The sequence below is a fragment of the Egretta garzetta genome, unplaced genomic scaffold (genome assembly GCF_000687185.1).
Source record: "Egretta garzetta isolate BGI_Z169 unplaced genomic scaffold, ASM68718v1 scaffold447, whole genome shotgun sequence".
NCBI lineage: Eukaryota > Metazoa > Chordata > Aves > Pelecaniformes > Ardeidae > Egretta > Egretta garzetta.
The window spans coordinates 222,817-242,893 of record NW_009260397.1 but is presented as its reverse complement, the minus strand read 5'-3'; the positions used below and the strand labels follow the sequence as shown (position 1 = coordinate 242,893).

Sequence of the window (20,077 nt, the reverse complement as noted above, 5' to 3'; positions counted from 1 at the left end):
GAGACAAAGGCGGGGATGTGCAAGCCGGTGTCCGCTCACGTCTGCTCACGCTGCAGCCACGGCCTGGGCATCGCCACGGGGAGACGTGGCTGTACCTCAGCCTGGGCAAGAACAGAGCCCACACGCATCCCTGTGCGCATAGGGAGGTTCCCATTCTTGTCCATACGTCCACGCCCTCACGTATTATGGATAAACGCCAGCGCGCCTCTGTACTCTCTCTTGTGGTCACAGCAACACTCCCCCCTCGGGCACTGATGCAGCTCACCTTCAGAGGTCACGTTTTCCCCCACTAATGTAAGCGCTGGTTGGTAGTAGGCTTGTCATTCGCTCCGTCCTTCCTTCCTTGCCAATAAATGACAAGCTGGATTTCTGAGATGGGCAACTGCTACTCCAAAATCACTCTGATATTAACAACAAAGCCTGCTTTGTGCAGGCATTAGTTTCACTTTTGTGCTGTATATTATCCTAGCCCAAATAATTCAGAGTCCCACGCCTTAGGTCTGGGTGAAGGGTGGCAAATGATTTAAACAAAAGTCTGGCTGCTGAGCATTACGCCTTCTGAAATCACAGTACATGATCTGGCGCTTAAGCCCTGTATCCTTTCCACGTACTAATTCAACCTCTGAAGAAGTGGTAACAAATACACCTGAAGTTCCATCTTGCCTGTTTGGATGATAGGAAAAAGTGAGCTACGCATGCCTCATATCCCCCATAAGCCTGCTGCTTTCATGTCTGCAGCGAGGTATATCTTTTCTGGTACAAAACATACTAGAAAAGAAGGTGGAACATAGCCCCAACAAGAACTAATAAAATCCTGTAAGAATGGAAAGCACAAGGCCACAGGAGTAGCTCTCTTACCTTTCAGATATGTAATCTTTCATAATCCATTAAACAGTTTTTCTCTTCATGCTTTTTTATATGCCAAACAGAATATTTTTGGATCATTTCAGGCATATGACAAATGGCTGATCATGTATTCAGCTTTGCATAGTTCATCCCTCTTGGTTTTTGTTTCCTGGCTTTAACCTCTTTTCCTGCACTTGTTTCCTCAGCTAACAGGCTGTTTGCCTCAGTAACAGGCATTGGCTGACCTATATGGAAAACAGATTATAGTCTAAATCATAATAGAACCTATATGTTTAGTAAATACCTCTTTAAATCTTTCAAGAAATCTCAATATTTCACAGAAATAAAATGACTTTTCACTATTGATACTGTTTGCTATTTGTTTACCTTAGTACCAGTTTGAACAGCGAAGTTCTGACATGCAATGTATTTCTAGTAATATGAAGTTTAAGATTGTACTGATATGGTTATAATAATGACAGGTATTTTACGTCATAGGGATATGTTCTGAATTCATACATTACTTTTAATGAAGTCTCACAGTTCTGATTTTTTATGTCTAGAGGTTTTTTTTGAGTTCACTTAACTGCCATTTGTGCCCTTTCTGGAGGTAGTAAGAATTCTGATGAGTCAGAGGAGGGATTTCTGTATGCACACTTCACCTTCAGTGAATAATACTATTAAACACCTGCACCCTCTTTATCTATTGAGGTACTACAACATCAGAAATTCCAGTGGGAATTGAAGGGATCTCTGCATTTTTTTCCCGATATATTACGCATCCAACAGAGTATTGTTTTAATAGGTTATAAAATTTCATTAAAGCTCCGGTGGCAGACACATATCTGTGATTTGAGCCTGAGAATCCTGTGATGAGGGGGCTGAAGTACAGCCAGACTGCCCAGCACAGACCTTCTGCTGGCCTGCGAGAGGCTGCACAGCCCTTCTCTGTCGAAACGGCACTGGTACTACGGTGACCATAGAGCTCCCTCTCGTGGGCAAGAGGATCCGGCTTAGTCTTAAAAGCTCTTGAGCTGCCGGTTCTGAACAGTTTCTTCAGCATGACCCCACCCGAGAGAATCAGAAGTTTTGTGAGAAAAAACAAAATGGTAGCCCATAAGCAGAATCTTTTTAAAAAGAAATAAAACATTATTTCTGATTAATCCGTGGCTGAAACTAGGAAAGCATACTGTTGTAGCACAACGCAGCACTCCGTGGTAGCGTTTGACAAGGCCTGTAAGTCCCATCCAGTCTAAATCATTCTACAAACCCAGAAAAACTGGAACTCCCTTTCTTAGAACTCAGAGAATGGCAATGTCTCCCCATGAGAACAACCTTCTGGCCAAAACCACAAGAAATTTGTCAGCCATCTCCACTACCAAATGCAGGTTCTGCTACATCTTCAACTTGCTGAATGCTTCATTTTAACTCGCGTGCTCAGAGGATGCGATACAGAGAGGAGTTTATAACATTCACTCACCACTGCGTCATACTGTACGCCCTAGCATGACCTCTAGCTATTGGTGAAAACCTGAAGAGACAGAAAGGGGGGGCAGATTTATTCATCAAGAATGGACTCTGGTCATACCACAGTGAGACGAGCCTGAGCTGGGAACCAACAGGATTCAGAAAGATCTGAATCACATGACCTATAAGAATGTAGGTAATAATATTTTAAGTGTCAAATAATCACTCAAGAGGCAGAAACAACATCATTAAAAATTAAAAGGAAAGGCTTTTATAGTAAGAAATGAACTTTGCCTGTCAAGTGACTGTTTATCTTAAACAGTTTTTGATCAGTTGTTATGCTCAAAGAGATATGCATACTTTTTAAACAGGAACACATTGACACATTAGCTTGTATTTATTAAGACAAGAAACAGGATAACATTAGTACTTCTTTGGGGAAATTGATTATTAAAATTGCTCTTTAACTTTGCTTAAGACTGCCTCTGAATTTCACTTCTCCAATTTTTCAGCTGCAAATTTCACAGGGAAGCTGACACTGCAACTATTGCCATGATCACTGTGAGGACTTCAACTGGTATAAGAAAAAAAATAATCAAGGTTTAGTCTACCTATGCTTAGAGTTATTACAGTTGTTCCAACACTGTTTTCTACAATATTAAGGCTTTGTTAAGTTGCTGATGGAATGGATTAACATGCACAGATAAAACATAGATCACATTGAAACATTTAAGACCTTGCGAATTTATGTCTATTTTTCCACCAGTTTCCTTTGTGCTTTCCTAAGCAATTTATCATTTGCAACATGATCCAAGATTCATTTTGTATGATCAATTATTAATACTGAGTTTGTTGCAGGGGAAGTCTCAGTGGGGCTAAAAACCACCCCCAAACCCACCCAACCAACCAAAAAAGCCATCCAAAAACCCCACCAACCCCAAAAACCCCACCAACCCAAAAAACACCCCAGTTTCAAAGCATCCATCACAGAATAGATGGAGTCAGACCATTGCCAAGTGATAATTAATGACTGGTAGATTATGGCATTTGTACATGAAGTTTTTGGAGCTCCAGACGATACAGACCAGTAATGACATCAAGTGATGTACTGAATCGCTAGAAAAAAACCTGTCCCAGTTGATTTTCCAAGCAACATGATTCCATTGTTGAAGAGATTTCATCTTTGTGATTTTGTACTGGAATCCTGATCTTCTCTTAGATTTGTTACTGAGTCATTTTGCAGCATGTCTGCACTGAAACCTAGCACTTAGCTTAGACAACACGATTTGCTGCAGTAGAGTGAACCATCTCTTCTACTCTCATTCAAACTCAGTAAACATGAACACCATGGCTATGCTGCCCACTCAGTGCAGCACGTGGTACAAGTGGAGTGCATATTCGTCATCCTTGTGAAACAGATTTCGGAGATGAACAAATACATAGAACATCATAAGGTCAAAATATTACACATTTGGATAAATAACTCCTTACATACCCACACATACTCATTTTCTCCACCAAATGCTACATTTGCATCTTTGCCAACAGAATCAGCACAACTGCCAAAGAGAAGATTGTCCAATAAAAAAAAAAAGACACAGAGTTCCTAGGTCTCTATTCATCATATTCCATGAAGCTGCTCTAACTTACATCATAAGAAAATAAAAGTAATAAAAAGAATGTTTAAGTCATCTTTTCTCCACTTTTTCCTATTTCTTATCAAACAATTTTGGGGGAAAACCAGCAGACACTCTAGAATGTTTTCAGTTTGATGCAGAGATTAACAAATGTCTTTTATTGTCTCAGCAGCTCAAATCTGAAAGGTCCTGTTATAATAAGTTTTCCAGCTACTGTTGTTTCTGTAATTATTAAATTAATACCTTAAGAAACCGTAACTTGTAACTATCCATAGGTCTATTTATTTCTCTCCATTTAAAATATGTATGAAATTGATGGCATTATAGATGATGTTCCACTGTTTTTTAATGCCAGCATAGCATGTAATGCTGGATTTGAATCTTAGAAATATGGAGTTATAAGCTGCTGAGAGATTCCTAGAGAAGTCTGTTGTCCCACTTTGATTCCTTTGTTAATTCTCTCATTTGGGTGCTTATAGTAATTTTGAAGGAATCTGAAGGACCACAAATTTGTATGGTTTAGTGCAAGTATTGAGAAATACCAGTAACTACATACTCAGAACCTAATATTAAAATTCAGTGAGATACACTCATTTTATTTCCCTCTAATTTTTCCAGTATTTCCCTTTCACTTCTTTTGTACTTTTGCAGTTTAATTATCATAATCAATTGTACTAATGCAATTTCACAAATACTGACCAAATATCTGTTATAGTAATTTCTGGCAACATTATTTGTCATTCAAATTTCTGGCAATGTCATTTGTCAGGATGAATGGCTTTTAAAACAGGAATATCTTTTGGCATCAGTCATTGTTGCCCAGAGAGCAGAAGAGTATTGTAAAGCTGCTGTACTTCAACGAAATTCAGTGGTACCCAGAGCTAATCTCTCCCCATTAAACAGTGATTGTAATTTCTAAAGAACTAATTGCACAAGGTTATGTCAAAGGGTATTTGAAAAGGCAAAACTGGGGCAATGGGGTTTTGATCCAGCCAGCACACCAAGTCACAGCAACACCTCCAGAGAGCAGGTTATACCAGAAGCATTCAGTAATGACATCTTCATACAGCCAGTACCTTAGGGCTTAACGAACATGTGTCTACTTTGGAGAACTGTCTTTTCCCATCCCTCTCAACCCACATACACTTGCAAGTCTTTTCACAAAATGGAAAAACTATTTCTCTAGTGTTACTATTTCTATTAAGCAGTGGAGCAAAATGCTGCCAGCATCTAGTGATCAAGTTATCTTGCTCAAAGCAGATAGAGTGACTAAGAGTTTAGCAGCAGTATTGAATCTAACCTTATCAGCTCAGAGTTCCTACCACATTACTCTTAGCAACAAAGTATAACTGCAGTGCAGACAATATTCATGAAGATCAATCCAGAGGATTCTGCATCCTCTTTGGAAGATAGAATACATGAAATGTAATTTTTCTATGCCATGTACCTATGTGACCATTCTTTCTTATTCAAGAGAGTGGGAAAGAATAGCATTCTTATCTGATAACATTTTCAAAATATTAGACAGCTGGGATAAAACATAACTGGACTGCTCCTAGGCTTGGAAATATTTAAATAGAGGGCTCTGATTCTGAAGTGGAAAATGAAAAATAATACAGAATTTTCGTGGATGGCAAAAACACAGTGAAAACTATGCAGTCTGCATTCGTGTACTTCCACACCTGTTATTTAAAAAACATTTCTTTTGGAACAGTTTTTAAATATTTGGAATACATAGAAGTAAGAGTTATTTTATACTGTGATCTTAAAAAACCATATGGATAGCACCCTTTATTTTGAACTGCCATTTGGTTTTGGCTCCCATGAGAATGCGACTTCTAAGGCTATCTAAGAATTCTAGAAAATCAAAGAACACAGTAAAATTATATAAGTTTTGACTACAAGTGTTTCTGGCAGACAGGTGAGCACATGGCAATGTCTTCTAGCATTAAGACAAGGATGTTATGATTCTACTACACAGAGAAAGGTTTATGTAACAGTTCTACCATCCTGCACAAGTGAGCCTGCAGGAGCAAGGCAACTCTCAGAAAGAAAGTTTGGGTAAGTTTCCTCCCTCATTTCCAATAATAAAAACTTTCTATTTCTGGTTTGAGAGCTTTCATTGTTGCAGGTGCTCTGTGCTAGACTACAGAGAAGCATGATGCTTGCAGAAACAGTTGACAGTTAGCAGCAACTCAGGCTGACTTGAGTGTTGCCTTCTGGGATTTCCATCATGTTCTTTTCCAGTTCTGTAGAAACAAAAAGTTATAAAATCAGTTCACAAGAAATTATATCGTCCAATACTAAGGGTAACAAAAGCTGAATGCAGCCCCAGTCACTCCTAGATGCTAGAACTCAGGTAGACACTGAAATGAATCTGCTTGCAGGTGTTTGAAACAGGCTTTAATGCTTGGAAAAACTCCCCAACCCTTCATACTCTAAACAAGGAAAATACACACAAAAAGCAAAACTTAACGTACTGATGAGGTTTCCTGCCCCAATTTGGGTCATGTGCCCAGCAGTTTTCTCCAGCTCCTTTATCATGGACTGTTCGAAGGCCAAGGCAGCAACTCGGGAAAAGAACTCCTTGACGTTTTCCCCTAGGAAACAGGACAGAAATTAGGTGTTTTTACAACTCACGTCAACACATGATCAAGCATAGGAAGCACATCTGTGAACAGATCACTGCGCAATACCAGGATAGAACAGGCCTCTCCAACAATCTGTCCTCCATTCTGATCACTGCAGAAAGAATTTCTTACTCTGAAATACTGTACCCTGTACTGTACCTTTATTTTTAGTCAGCAACAGAGAGAATTCAGTTTGTGATATAATCTCTTTTCATAGCTAATGTTGAGTAGCAGTGCACATGTGTATTTATGTAACCATCTATGAATAAAACATGCTTAGACATTGCACAGCAGCTCAAGTACTCCTTTCTGTAAACATGACAGTGCAAGCACTCATGCTCAAATAAAATCAACCATTAATAAACCTGAAGTTTCCAATAGCAACAAAATGCAAGAACAACAAAAAAAAACCTGCATGGGAATGGGGGGATATGGAACTTTAACTTCCTCCTACCTTAGCATAAGCCTTTGTGGTTACATATTTTTACATCCTTTACAGTAAATTACCTGTTTTGGCTGAAACCGACCAGTATTCTGCCTGCATCTCATTGGCAAAGCGGATGGCATCTAGCTCTGTCCTTTCACACACAGCATCTGACTGAATAAGTAACATGGAATAACTTTAACATAAGTGTATCTGGGCTAGTAATAACATAGAGGTACTGCTAGCACCTATACTGTGATGCTTCCAGTTTTCACAGTGGCCTTTCTGGCCTTGCCCTAGAACTTGTGCAATCAGACATGATTGCAAGAATATTCAAGTGCTTGGTACTGCTTTTAAAATCGAAGTCTCCATTCACCTCCCACAGCATTGAAACAAAACAACAAATGTGACCGTTGTATCTAACTATACAGCGTGGTAGGGAGCTACAAAGACAACAGTCCACTTACTTGTCTTTAAATTCTTGTCACCCCATCACTCTCAGCAGAAGAGTTGCAGGACCGACTCATCACAATGGTTCTTTGGGTTAATCTTTCTCGTCTCTGTATCAAATCCTTTTTTCTACTCCATCTATTTTGACTATGTTGTAACACAATAGCCTTCCCCCCTTTTAATTTTTGCTCTTTTTTATCTCTTCTTAAGACTAAAATTCCTTGCCCCTTCAATGGATTTTGCTTTCTTCCACTTAATTTTCAGGTCTTTTTTTCCACTCACATTTGTTCTCTGTGATCAACCATAACGGTATGTTGCTATTTGCACAACAAGTCTTATGACTTACGGTTTAGTGTGGAGAAGAGGAAGCTGAGGGGAGACCTTATTGCCATCTACAACTACCTGGAAGGAGGGTGTAGTGAGGTGGGTGTCAGGCTCTTCTCCCAAGTAACAAGCAGTAGGATGAGAGGAAATGGCCTCAAGTTGCATCAGGGGAGGTTTTGACTAGATATTAGGAAAATTTTCTTTACTTGAAGAGTGGTCAAACATTGGAACAGGCTGCCCAGAGGTGGTGGAGTCACCATCCCTGGAGGGGTTCAAAAAACTTGTAGACATGTCATTTCAGGACATGGTTTACTAGGTATGGTGGTGTTGGGTTGATGTTTGGACTTGATGATATTAGAGGTTTTTGCCAACCTTAATGATTCTATAATTCTATTTGCTTTACATTTCTAGCGCATTTGTGATGGATGATACCAGTCATCTTTGTTTGTATGGTTTTCTGTGCATTGTTTTACAATGGGGAACCCTGGCAAAATTGATAATAATTCTGAAAATTTGGAAAGGATGATGTGACATTAAGATGAGAAGTAGAGTGAATCCAGTTGGGAAGATACTGGCTTCATACTGAAGTAATACCCACAATCCTTTGCTTTGCTCTTGTCTCCCTTTCAGCTGGAAGTGCTATCAATCTAAAAACAGAAACTAACTTACAGTAAGGGCTTCAGATCTGTGTCCTCAGAGGTCTGGCACATTTATCTTTTACTGCAACCCAGAAAAAGCATAAGCAACATAAAGTACCAGAAATCTGACAGACATGCAGTTTTCTGGGACTTACTTTCAGTGAAGGGTAAAAACGAAACTGCATGAGTGTTACTGTGGTAGGTGGGGGGGGTGGGAAATAAAAAAAAAACCAAAACAAAAAACCAAAAAAACCCACTAAACAGCAGAAGAAGCAAGTTTGTTTTGAAATCTTTAAGAATTAAATATTGATAGCTAGAGAAAGACAAACACAGGACTCAGAATGGTATTCGGTCAGTGCATTATAACCTATTCTTCTGAAAATGATGTCACATTCAATTAAGTAAGAATTCTTCCCTGTTCCTGAATAATGAACACAATGTCCCTAAAAAAACCCCACCACCAACAACCTTCAAGATCATTAGGCACTCTGTTCTTTTGTGCACCCAACTTTTCTCTGCCTTTTCAGTTGTTTGTATGTGCTTGAAAAATGTTATGCAAGGAATTTAAATAGGAATATTTCACTAACTACCCATTTTTTCAGAAAGCATCTTCCTAAATTGGTTCCAAGTGTGCTGTTCCATTTACCTGTGATCTTTCTTTCTGTTTAGGTTTTTCCCTCAAAGTCTTTACCTCGATAACACTGTGTACAACTTTTAAGGGAAATCACTTGAGGAACTAAGGGAAATCTGATTTTCTTATCTGCATTCAATTTACTTACCACCAAATCTTTTTTTGTTCCAACTAGAAAGATGAAGCTGGAATCTGGCTCATTCTCCCTCAATGCATCTTCTAGCCACTGTCTGAAATACAAAAGAGAAATGGAAGAATCAATCAGCGGGACTGAGGAATATAGGCGAAAGTGACAGATAATAAGGTCACAAGAAAAGTGACAGGATGAACTTACGTGAGAGTATCAAAAGCCTTTTTTTTTTTTTAAGACAGAAAGAGACCAGGAGCTATTCCAACTCCTTTGAATGCATGCCTTCCACTAATGAAAAGTTCAAACATGCCCAGTGTAGAGTGCAAATGCAACAATGATTTTAGCACCCAGAGAGGGTATTTATCAGTATAAGGGAGGGAGCAAAGCTTTGATTAAGGAATAAGAAAACAAGAAGCAGAGAAAAAGATAAGAACAACACAGCAGATTAGATACAAATGGGAATAAAGAAGAGTGAAATAATCTATTCAGCATTATAAAACAGCTCCCTATGAAGGCTGCATGATTCTTGTCTCATAAGCTTTTATATTTTTGTTACTCTGGCAATCAAGTTCCTCTTGAGTCATGCAACACAAGTCAAAGAGGGAAGGGAGTGTGTGCATGTGTGGGAAATCAGGTTCACAGGCTTCAATTATTTTCAGCCAAGCAGAGACACTAATATATATATTATTTTACAAAGTCCTATGTAAATGAGCTAAGTACCACAGCAGTAGTCTAAGGAAATAGTTTAATACACATTCAAATAAGACAGAGTACAGGTTGTAAAGAGACGTGTACCTGCATTACAGTCACAACAGTATGCTAGAAATATATACGCTCTGAGCTGGCAACAACAATGTGGATCATAGATCCACGCAGGGTTTTGCAGCCTGCACTAAAAGCAGAACAAGTTTACTCATAACAATTAGTACGCTGTTGTAACAAACCGTTACAAGTATCTGAGCCAGTAAGTTTAGCTATATCTACATATATTTAGAATTTTTCATTTTCTCTCCTCTTTTTGACAGCGTATCTCCCAACAGAATCACTACAGAAACTAGAGAAAGAAAATAATTTTGGGCTGGCTCTTGAGACATTATACATGAGGTGCATCTCATCAATTTCATCCTTTACATCAGATGCCAGCCTGTTATTCTGTTTATGGTAACAGAGGTTAAAAAGGATGCTTTTGGGGTGCACTTCATCTCTTCCTGCATATCTAGTTTTGGAAGGATTAAGCTCTTACTTAAGTGCCTTTTTCTCTCCACAGACTATAAAGGAAATCAAGGGTAAGTAGTTAAAATTCATGCTTTGCATTTTCTTCAGAAAAATCCCACCCTATGTAATCCAAACAAGCAATGGTCGTTCTCCATTTCTTAGCTCAATAGAAAATACACTCATGATCCAGCAAGTTCTCAGCAACTACAGGCTATCCAAGGCAATTAAACCTGCTGTAAAAGCTTTAAAGGCTAAGCCAAAATACAGAAGCTTACTTGGTGTGATCCAAAGTCTGGATATCAGCCAGATCAAACACCGTTATTATAACTGCAATAAAAGACAAGAACAGAAAAAGTAATTAAGTTAGAAAGTGTATTAGAAGTCTCTCTGACTCATCTTGTTAAACAGAGAGGATGTTTACATACAAAGTGCAAGAGCATATTTAAGGAGATTGAAGACTATCCATTTGCTCACTCCTCTTCCTTCTCTAGCACCCAGTAAGACTGAAGACCTCGGTCTTCAACCTTATTTAGCCTTTACCTGTAGTGTGCAGTCTATAGTGTTATTACTCCTTTTATTTTGGGACCACTTTAATTCCTGCAGAAATTGTCTCTTACCAAAGGGGATGCCAGAAGTATCCACTTTAACTTCTGCAATAATCTTACCCAAACCCAAATTCTTTTCCCCTTAGACACAAGTGCCAATTATTATCACTGCATCATCAGAACATTCAGAGCTTGCAGGTGTGACAACATATCAACTCATGAGCTTTTTAGTCCCCTCTTCTCTCCAGTAAAGGACAACCCATTCCACCACACTGTGTCTACAGGCACCTTTCCAAGGAGCACATATGCATATATGTTTCTGTATAAAGTACAACCTCCTGTCACAGCCAGGATCAAATTAATATTGTTCTCACCCTCTGCTCCTCGGTAGTAAGCAGATGCAATGCACTTGAACTTTTCCTGACCTGCTGTGTCCCATCTGTGCAATGAGGGGAAAAAAAAAATTTCAGGTTAATGAAACCCAGTGCAACTTGAGTAAACATGCTAATGAAGCAGCAGACTGGTACAAGTTGGAGAAGAATGTGATACCAGAGAAGTGTTACCATCTGGAACATGTTATTCATTAACTACTGATAGAAATACAGCAAAGCTCTATTATTTAATAAAGACATCTGAGCTCTGTTTTTATCCCTTTTTTTTTTTTTTAAATACAGGTAATTTTGGAGACATAATTCAAATATTCATATTCCACATGGTAATGCCCTCTTCTTAAAACATTTTTTCCTCATCTGTGCCATTTGCATGTATTTCTAGGGCAATCTAATTTTGAAAATTTTCTGTGCTAATACTAGCTAAATCATATACTAGCCCGTATTAGAATCTTGCAACTGCTAAATATGGTATCTGTCCATATGCTACAAATTAGAGACCTACAGCTCAGTTCACCAGGTACTAATGACACTATTAAAGAAAATCAAGAAAGTGCTTCTTACTAATAAACATGACATGCAGTCCTCTCAGTTACTGACAGCACTGCAGAGGTTTGGGTTTTTGTTATAGCCTAGTACTGCCAGTCACAGATACTTGCTAATTTATGTTGTATGGAAATCTCTCAGCAAGAGGAGGCATTAGTGCTTATCACATGGAAATGTTCTACCCAGCCACTGAAGATTCTGCAGATAATGCAGCCTGACGTTTAGTAGCTCATGAACCCTATTGCTTCAGCTGGCAAAATACTGATGCATGAGTCTACATTTTTAGAGGGATTCAAGTTCCAAAAGGGTAGTGCCTGGCAGAGTTTTCAAAAACACAATGGCACTGAAATCAGTGGGAAATGGATTTCTAAATCTTTTTCAATAAATCCCACTAGCCATTTATTTACATCAATGATATCTCAGAAAAGATATGTTCCTAAGTGATGAGGTTTTTAAGATTCATGCACTAAAATACTTCATGCAAAGCATCTTATTTCTGCTTTGGGTCATACTACAGCATCGATGATTCAAGATTCAATAATACCCCCTACAGAACAATATTGCTAGCCACTGGAAATACCAAAGGATATCCTTCAGCAGAAGCAAAGCAGGTGAGAAAAGGCCAAGGTTCCCACTAGTATGATAAATAAAGCGGAAAATCAAAGATTTTAGGTTCACATTCTAATAAAAAACACTCGAATGTTTCTGTGACTTGGGGAAAATTATTTAATCCCTAACTAAGAGATGCTGAAATCACTGGACACCTTACCACTAATTTTGATGGCTGCAGAAATAAAACTCCCAGTAAAGCCAAGTTTAGTGCTCATTGTGCCTACTAAACTCAAATGACAGAATGGTGTAACAATAGAACTGAACGAAGTCTGTGGCAAAAGCTTCCACTTCTCTTTCAAGAAACTTGACTTTAAAAGGTAGAACTCCATTACAATGGCACAAAACATCCAAGATTAATTTTCATTGACAAAATTGTAACATTTTTAAGGGATGAGAAATCCAAGAGTGTAAAATTTTTACTAAAACTGCAAGTCCAGGTTTTTCAGATCACATTTTCTTTGTGCAATTTTATTATTTTAAAAAAAAAAATCTTTATTCCACTTGAGCCTGCAGCAATTCAAGCTCTGCTGAGACTGTACTCCATGCGATACTTCACCACGCAGTCTCAACTTACATCTGGAGATTGTATGGTATGCCAATTATTTCAAAACGTTCAATTTCAAAATCCACTCCAATGGTTGCCTTGTAGTCTCGGTCAAAATTATCTTTACAAAACCTGCAATTAAAAAAAAAGGGATGAAATACTAGTAACAACCAGCTACAAATAACTGAAAAACTAACACTATCTAGGGTAAATTATGAAGAAAAGAATTAACGAACTCTGGAGTGGCTATATATCACAGAAGTGTATATAAAAGCACCAAGAAACTAATTTAAAAAAAGGAGATACTGGATAACAAACTAGAAAGTATATACATCCAGTAAGCTCTCAGGATGATGTGAGAATCAGAATAAGATATCTTCAGACTGTCAAGGCAGTATCTTATAGTTTTAGTTACAAGGGAATACATTTTGTGTCTTAAATAACGACCCAAATGACTAATCAATGAGATTAAAAACTTACAGTATCTACTTAAGAACATGGAAGAAATAATAATAATAATAAAATGCAAACATAGACAGAACTCTGTCACGGTGATCATAAGCTACAGAAATACAGCCGTCTGTTCACTGATAAAAAGGTACAAAAAAGGTACAAAAAAGGTACCCACACAAGGATGGCTTAAAAATGGTTCAGTGAACAGCCCTACAAGTAAGGAGAACATGAAACCAAGACTCAGACACTGGAAAATTTGTTGTTGTTTTTTTTTTTTTTTTAACCTTCTGATTGTTTAGCCTTTAAACTGGATTTCTTAAGGAAATACTGTATCATATTTGACCGGATAAAAATAGTTCAGAATACAACATACACTGATTGAAGTGCCAGAATATGACTTTTTATGTTGGTGTATCAAGCCTGTCTCACACTGTAGACTTTGCTTTGTCTTCTATTTAACAATAAAACCATGGTTCAAACCAGAACCTGAACAGACAAGAATGGAAACATTATAACATTTATTTGAGAAAGAGTAGAATCAAACCATCTGTTGAGATATACTGTACCTGTTGATAAGACTGGTTTTCCCAACATACAGGTCTCCTACCACAACCACTTTGGATATTTTCAGCCTGTTATAAATATTTGAAAACATTACATGGTTTTAGTAGTAACTTCAACATTGTCTCTCTAAAAATTCTGATTTAGATCCTTAAATTGCAAGTGATGAGCACATGTACCTGTGACTCCGGTTTACCTAAATGCCACTGTGCTGCAGGATCAGTCTTAAATTGTAAGAAAAAGAAGGTCACAAAAAAAACCAAACCAAAACCCACCCTCTGGAGCAGAAGTAGTCCATTTCCTACTCTGCATATATTTTTCTTAAATATAATCCAGTGGGACATAAATTCTATTCCATTAAAATTGCTTTGACTACAAGTACATACATTTGGCAGTTTGAACACAGGACCATAGATCTGCATCCTTTTTGTTAAAATTAATCGCAAGTTTCTCATTGACTTTAATAGTACAAATCAAGCCCTAAGTGCAGAAACAAAAAATTGGTGATAATAAAATACCTACTGCAGAATTTGTCTCTGAGGAAAAAACCCCGCATGGTTAGAGCCAATACATTTTCTGACTATCTGGAATAATATTAATCTGAAGCTGGCTTCATGCAAATAATCCTCTTTGCTCTGGGTCCTCCCACAGAATACAGCAGATGGGCTTTAGGTGACTCAGCCTGCATTCTTAAAATTGAAATGTAGTGTATCTTTTAGGAAATACAGGTGGATAAGTGAATGTAAGTGTATTTGTTGACCTAAACTTGGATTGACATCTCCCATGCACATGCTACAAAAATGGCTTAGGAGGTTTAACATTCTTTTGTATCAAGGAATGTTTTTTTAAACAAAGGAATTAATCTTCTATTGAATACTATTTCTGGTTACATCAGGCTTCCATGTGATGCTGATTCCAAGTTATCTATTCTAAATAGTCCAAATCTTGACTGGCAAGCTGCATGACTAATAGTTCAGAAAAAAAAAAGAAGGCATTTTGTGTGCCAGTCAACACTAATTGGGTGGCCACAGGCCCCTAAACTGCTGACAAGTCTCTGCCTGATTAACTGTTACTGATAAAATACTGAATAAAATCAACGACTTTAAGGGAAAAGCAAAAAAAGTAAGTGATGGTTTAGAGGGGTGTGTTCCATTAATTCATATTGGGGAAAAAAACTCCTAGATTAGACAATTTAACACATTAATGGAGTATCAAGAGAGTCTTAAATACAGCCATTAGCTACTGAATTTCTCAGACTACCTTTCCAAATGACAAAGAAATATTTCATTACTTGGGATAATGGAAAAGGAAGATAATGGTTATTCCTGTCAAGTTTTACAATTACTGTACAAAACACTCAGTTGTCTGTCCCTCCTACCCCTGGCAACCCCCCCCTCCCCCCAAATGACCTACTAATAATCATATCTAGAGAGCAGTGACAGGAAAGTGTTTTAATTTTATTCACAAAGCCAAAATGCAAAGCTTTTAAGCTATACTCTGTTACCAGAACAAATGAACTGCAGAGGTGGTTCACTCTGGAAATAAAAAAAAAAAAAAAAAAAAAAAAAACAACAACACCCCAAAAAAACCCACAGATAGATCTTGGTTACAGAGGGGAAAGAATGTCTCAATTCACTAAAGCATGTCTTCTGAGCAAAATTGTCCAGACACTTGTAACAAATTTACATGAAACTAACAGCGACTGTACTTCTAAAAAGCAATAAACTCACTGATGTCTCTCACATTTTGGCTTCAATTTTTTTTGGCAAGACTTCCTAGTGAAATGAATAAAATATTCCATTTGAAGATGGGTATCATGACAAGTCTCGTGGTAATCAACAACTCTAGAATTGAAAGAACAGTGAGCTAATTGTCAATATTCATAGAAGCTCCACTTTATAAAAGATCCTTCACAGTGGAACACAGAAGCATTTATCACTAAAGCATACAGCTATTTATTTTAACTGAATAGTGACGATTTCTAACACAGTTTAGCTTTCTTGCCTTGCTTCAGGAGTAAATCATAGAATCGTTTAGGTTGGAAAAGACTTTTCAGAACATCGAGTCCAACCATTAGCCTAACACTGCCATTCCACCACTAAACCATGTCCCTAAGCACCTCATCTGCCCATCTTTCAAATACCTCCAGGGATGGGGACTCGACCACTTCTCTGGGCAGCCTGTTCCGGTGCTTGACAACCCTTTTGGTGAAGAAGTTTTTCCTAGTATCTAACCTAAACCTCCCCTGCACAACTTGAAGCTGTTTCTTCTTGTCCTATCACTTGTTACACCCAGCTCACTACAACCTCCTTTCAGGTAGTTGTAGAGGGCGATAAGGTCTCCCCTCAGCCTCCTTTTCTCCAGGCTACACAACCCCACTTCCCTCAGCTGCTCATCACAGGACTTGTGCTCCAGACCCCTCACCAGCTTTGTTGCCCTTCTCTGGACATGTTCCAGCCCCTCAATGTCCTTCTCGGAGTGAGGGGCCCCAAACTGAACACAGTATTAGAGATGCAGCCTCACCAATGCCAAGTACAGGGGATAATCACTTCCTTGGTCCTGCTGGCCACACTATTCCTGATACAAGCCAGGATGCTCTTGGCCTTCTTGGCCACCTGGGCACACTGCTGGCTCATATTCAGCTGGCTGTCAACCAGTAGCATTCCATGGGGTTGTTGTGACCCAAGTGCAGTAGCCAGCACGTGGCCTTGTTGAAACTCAGTTGGCTTTGGCCCATCAATCCGGCCCGTCCACATCTCTCTGCAGGGCCCTCCCCCCTCAAGCAGATCGACACTCCTGCCCAACTTGGTGTTGTCTGCAAACTGAATGAGGGTGCTCTCGATCCCATCGTCCAGGTCATTGATAAAGATATTAAACAGAACTGGCCCCAGCACTGAGCCCTGGGGAACACCACTTGTGACTGGTCGCCAACTGGATTTAACTCCATTCATCACAATTCTTTGGGCCCGGTCATCCAGTCGGTTTTTTTACCCAGCAAAGACTATGCCTGTCCCAGCCATGAGCAGTCACTTTCTCCAAGAAGATGCTGTGGGAAAGGCATCAAAGTACAGGTAACGGTTCTGGGAGAGAGATGATGTGAAAAAACCCAACCTAAACTATTTTATACCCTCATAATATTCTTTATTTGGATTTTTCAGTGCTATATATTTACCAGAATTTTGCTCCAGTTTTAAGGAAATGTTTAAGACAACTTCTTAGCATGTATACTTCTAAAAGACTAAAGCTAGATTCTTATATGTTTCAAGCAACTAGCTGTTGTGTGTTTATATCCCGCCAAAGCCTTTATTACCTGCTCATTTGGAACACCAACAGAGAATACAGCAAGGCTAGATCTGCCCTATTCCTTATAACTGCTCTAGAATTTCGTTGCCATACTGACTTGCACATGCAAAATTCAGCACTAATTTTACACAGTCAATCTTTTGAACTAAGAGTTTAGTTCAAAGTTGCTAAACAACTGTTTGTTGCTAAACAAATCCGGTATTTTTTCAATACTACATAAGCCAGCAGAAAAAGTATCTTTGACACTTATGGGAAGAAGAGGCACTTTATTAATTTACTGTCAAACAGGTCAGAGAACTGCCACGTGCATGGGCTTAGCTGCCTTGAAAAATAGTGCAGTGAGGAAGATGAGGAATGAGGGAGGAAAAGCCTATGAAGGAAGCAGGCTATAAAGAGCTTAAAATACTTTCTTCATTGCATACTTGGTTTATTACAAACCTACCCAACCACTCCAGTGCTCTGCTGACAAGCAGTCCTGACCTGCGCATGGAAGTGCTCTTTGAACTGCAGACAGGCCTCAGGCGTGTACCACTGAAAATAGGAGAGAACAGCACTGGGATAAATTGGCTGATATCTACTTTGGAAGAAGTCAAATCAGCAAGGAAAAAATAGATAAGAAGATTAACTCAAAGAGTTTGTTAAGCACAGGGATACCCTGGCATAAGAAAGGGGATAGCTTTGGTTAGAAGGCAGTAAGGCTTCCCCACAGTTATGCTCGTAAAAACTCCTTTGGATGATGCCATCATTTGACCGCCTTTCTGAGTGTTAGCATCTGAGCACTAGCTAAACTTCCACAGTCAAATACATTTGCTCATCATTCTGTACAATAGCAAGTACCTTAAATTATCCCAGTAATCTAAGACAAGACAAACACAGATGGGAGCATACTACCAGCAAGTCATTGTTACTACAAAGTCTTTTAGATCTCTTATATGTGTGAAGCACTGTTTTTCTTACTAGTTTTTAATTGGGCATTAGTTAAAAATTAGGAAAACATATTTTACCTTATATTTGCTTACAATAACTGCAGTAGTTTTCATAAAATTAAAAGCAAAATATATGGCTGAGATCAAGCACAGAAAAAAATGCTAACTCCCTAAAAGGATCTTTTGAACAACTGAAAAAACAGAATGGTAATTCCTTGTCCTTCCCTGTCCTTAACTCTTCTATTATACTTCAAGTACAAAATTCTTTGGGGACATGAATGATCTTTTCTGTCTGTGTTTCTACAGTGCCTACTACATTTGATCTACTGTATGACTAAGGCTCCTGCACAAACAGAAAATGAAAATTGCCTCAAATTCTCCAACCAAAACCTCCATATAGATCTAATCAGACTTTTTGCATCTTTAATATGAGCTATGGTTCTTATTTCCCCTTGGTGTAGGAACTCTTTAAGCATGTAATTGTTAATGTTTGCCTGAAATAACAAGAGAGATATTATAAGATAACACTTTTGTGGCAAGAGTCACTTTCTGTAAAGGTTAAAAGAAGAAATGAGGATTATTATTAAAGATATCAGCAATGAATGGGAACATGAGGTCACATTCATCTTTCAAAGAAATCCTTAAACAATTTTTAATTTTAGAAGAACTGTACATTAAATTAAAATACTATTAGCACAAGGGAAAGATAGCTCAATGTGGCAGGTGCTACATACTGTGACCAGAGAATGCTTACCTTGGGAAACTGGGAGATTATTCTGTCCCTGCTCACTGGGGGAACTAAATGCATTAGGTTGGACTTCTTCATCCTCCAAATTCAATTAAATTCTACCAGACAGGAAATATGTAAAGAGAAACATAGTATTCAGGAATTGCTTCAATACAGGGAAAACATTGTATTAAAAAAAAAAACAAACCAAAAAAAAAACCAGTTAACAGTTCTTACAGACTCTTTTTTTTCCCTTTCAGTACAACAGGCAGTTCTTTGACTTTATTTGCATTAAAGAAAACATGTTTCTTATGTAAAAGGAATCACTTCAGTGCATATACCTGTAGTAGCAAATAGTGGCTTTCTGAGACTACAAGGCACCAACTCTAATTCCATGGGAGGGCAGAGAACTGTTCACTTAATTCAACATAAGTGCTTGCAGTTTAGCCCTCAAAGGATTTTGCAGTGTTTAATTTAAAAATCTTGCTCATCATTGTTTGAAATGCTTCTACACTAAGCACGTTAATAAATGTTAGGGGATACCAAATTTCATTCGGTCAGAAGAAGAAAGTAGGAAAGATGAAGTTGCCAGACTTCTCAAACTTTCATCCAAGATCAGCTCAGAGAGAATGGAATCCGTAGCTAGTCTGACTTGGAAAAAGAATAACGTTCACATGAAAGCCACAAATGCCTTTAGATATCCCACTTGAGACATATCAATTTGGTTATGCAATGAAACCCGTGGGTTGTTGGGGGAGGAGACCCTTAATAGGGTACCAATTTCTTACTGGCATTCAAAAGAGTGTTTCTAATAAGAACATTCATCATGTAGCAAAGTGTAAGGAAGGACTCACCGTGCAGCAGCTGATAGAGCAGGATGGCAGCCACACAAACAGCTCAGCCTGCTGCTGCGTGGCCATAGCAACAGGCTTGCAACGCTTCCCTTCCTCCAGATCAGGAAGGCGGAGTTGGAGTAATTTAACTGTACACCGGGCCCTGGTTTTAAAAGAACAAACTGGCTTTAGTGGTCATACAGATTCCTTTGATCAGAAACTGCTCCTTAATAAACACAGTGGTCC

At 38.5% G+C, this 20,077-nt stretch overlaps 1 protein-coding gene across 1 annotated transcript; it reads right to left on the bottom strand.

Moving 5' to 3' along the window:
• Positions 1-6,134: 6,134 nt before the first annotated feature.
• On the bottom strand, positions 6,135-19,097 carry RAB36 (RAB36, member RAS oncogene family). Its single transcript, XM_009643083.2, has 10 exons — positions 19,026-19,097; positions 17,788-17,876; positions 14,048-14,113; positions 13,059-13,160; positions 11,312-11,376; positions 10,668-10,719; positions 9,196-9,277; positions 7,088-7,178; positions 6,431-6,550; positions 6,135-6,199 (listed from the first exon to the last, which is right to left on the bottom strand). The coding sequence occupies exons 1-10, from the start codon at positions 19,095-19,097 to the stop codon at positions 6,135-6,137; spliced, it is 804 nt and encodes a 267-aa protein (XP_009641378.1).
• Positions 19,098-20,077: the final 980 nt, after the last annotated feature.

Excerpts from the sequence above, each read along its gene's own strand:
- RAB36 (XM_009643083.2), bottom strand. The coding sequence starts at position 19,097 with ATGAAGAAGTCCAACCTAATGCATTTAGTTCCCCCAGTGAGCAGGGAC. Across the intron at positions 11,377-13,058 it reads ATACCATACAATCTCCAGAT|ATGGGACACAGCAGGTCAGG; the intron begins GTAAGTTGAGAC and ends CTCATTGCACAG. Across the intron at positions 9,278-10,667 it reads CAGACTTTGGATCACACCAA|ACAGTGGCTAGAAGATGCAT; the intron begins GTAAGCTTCTGT and ends TTTGTATTTCAG.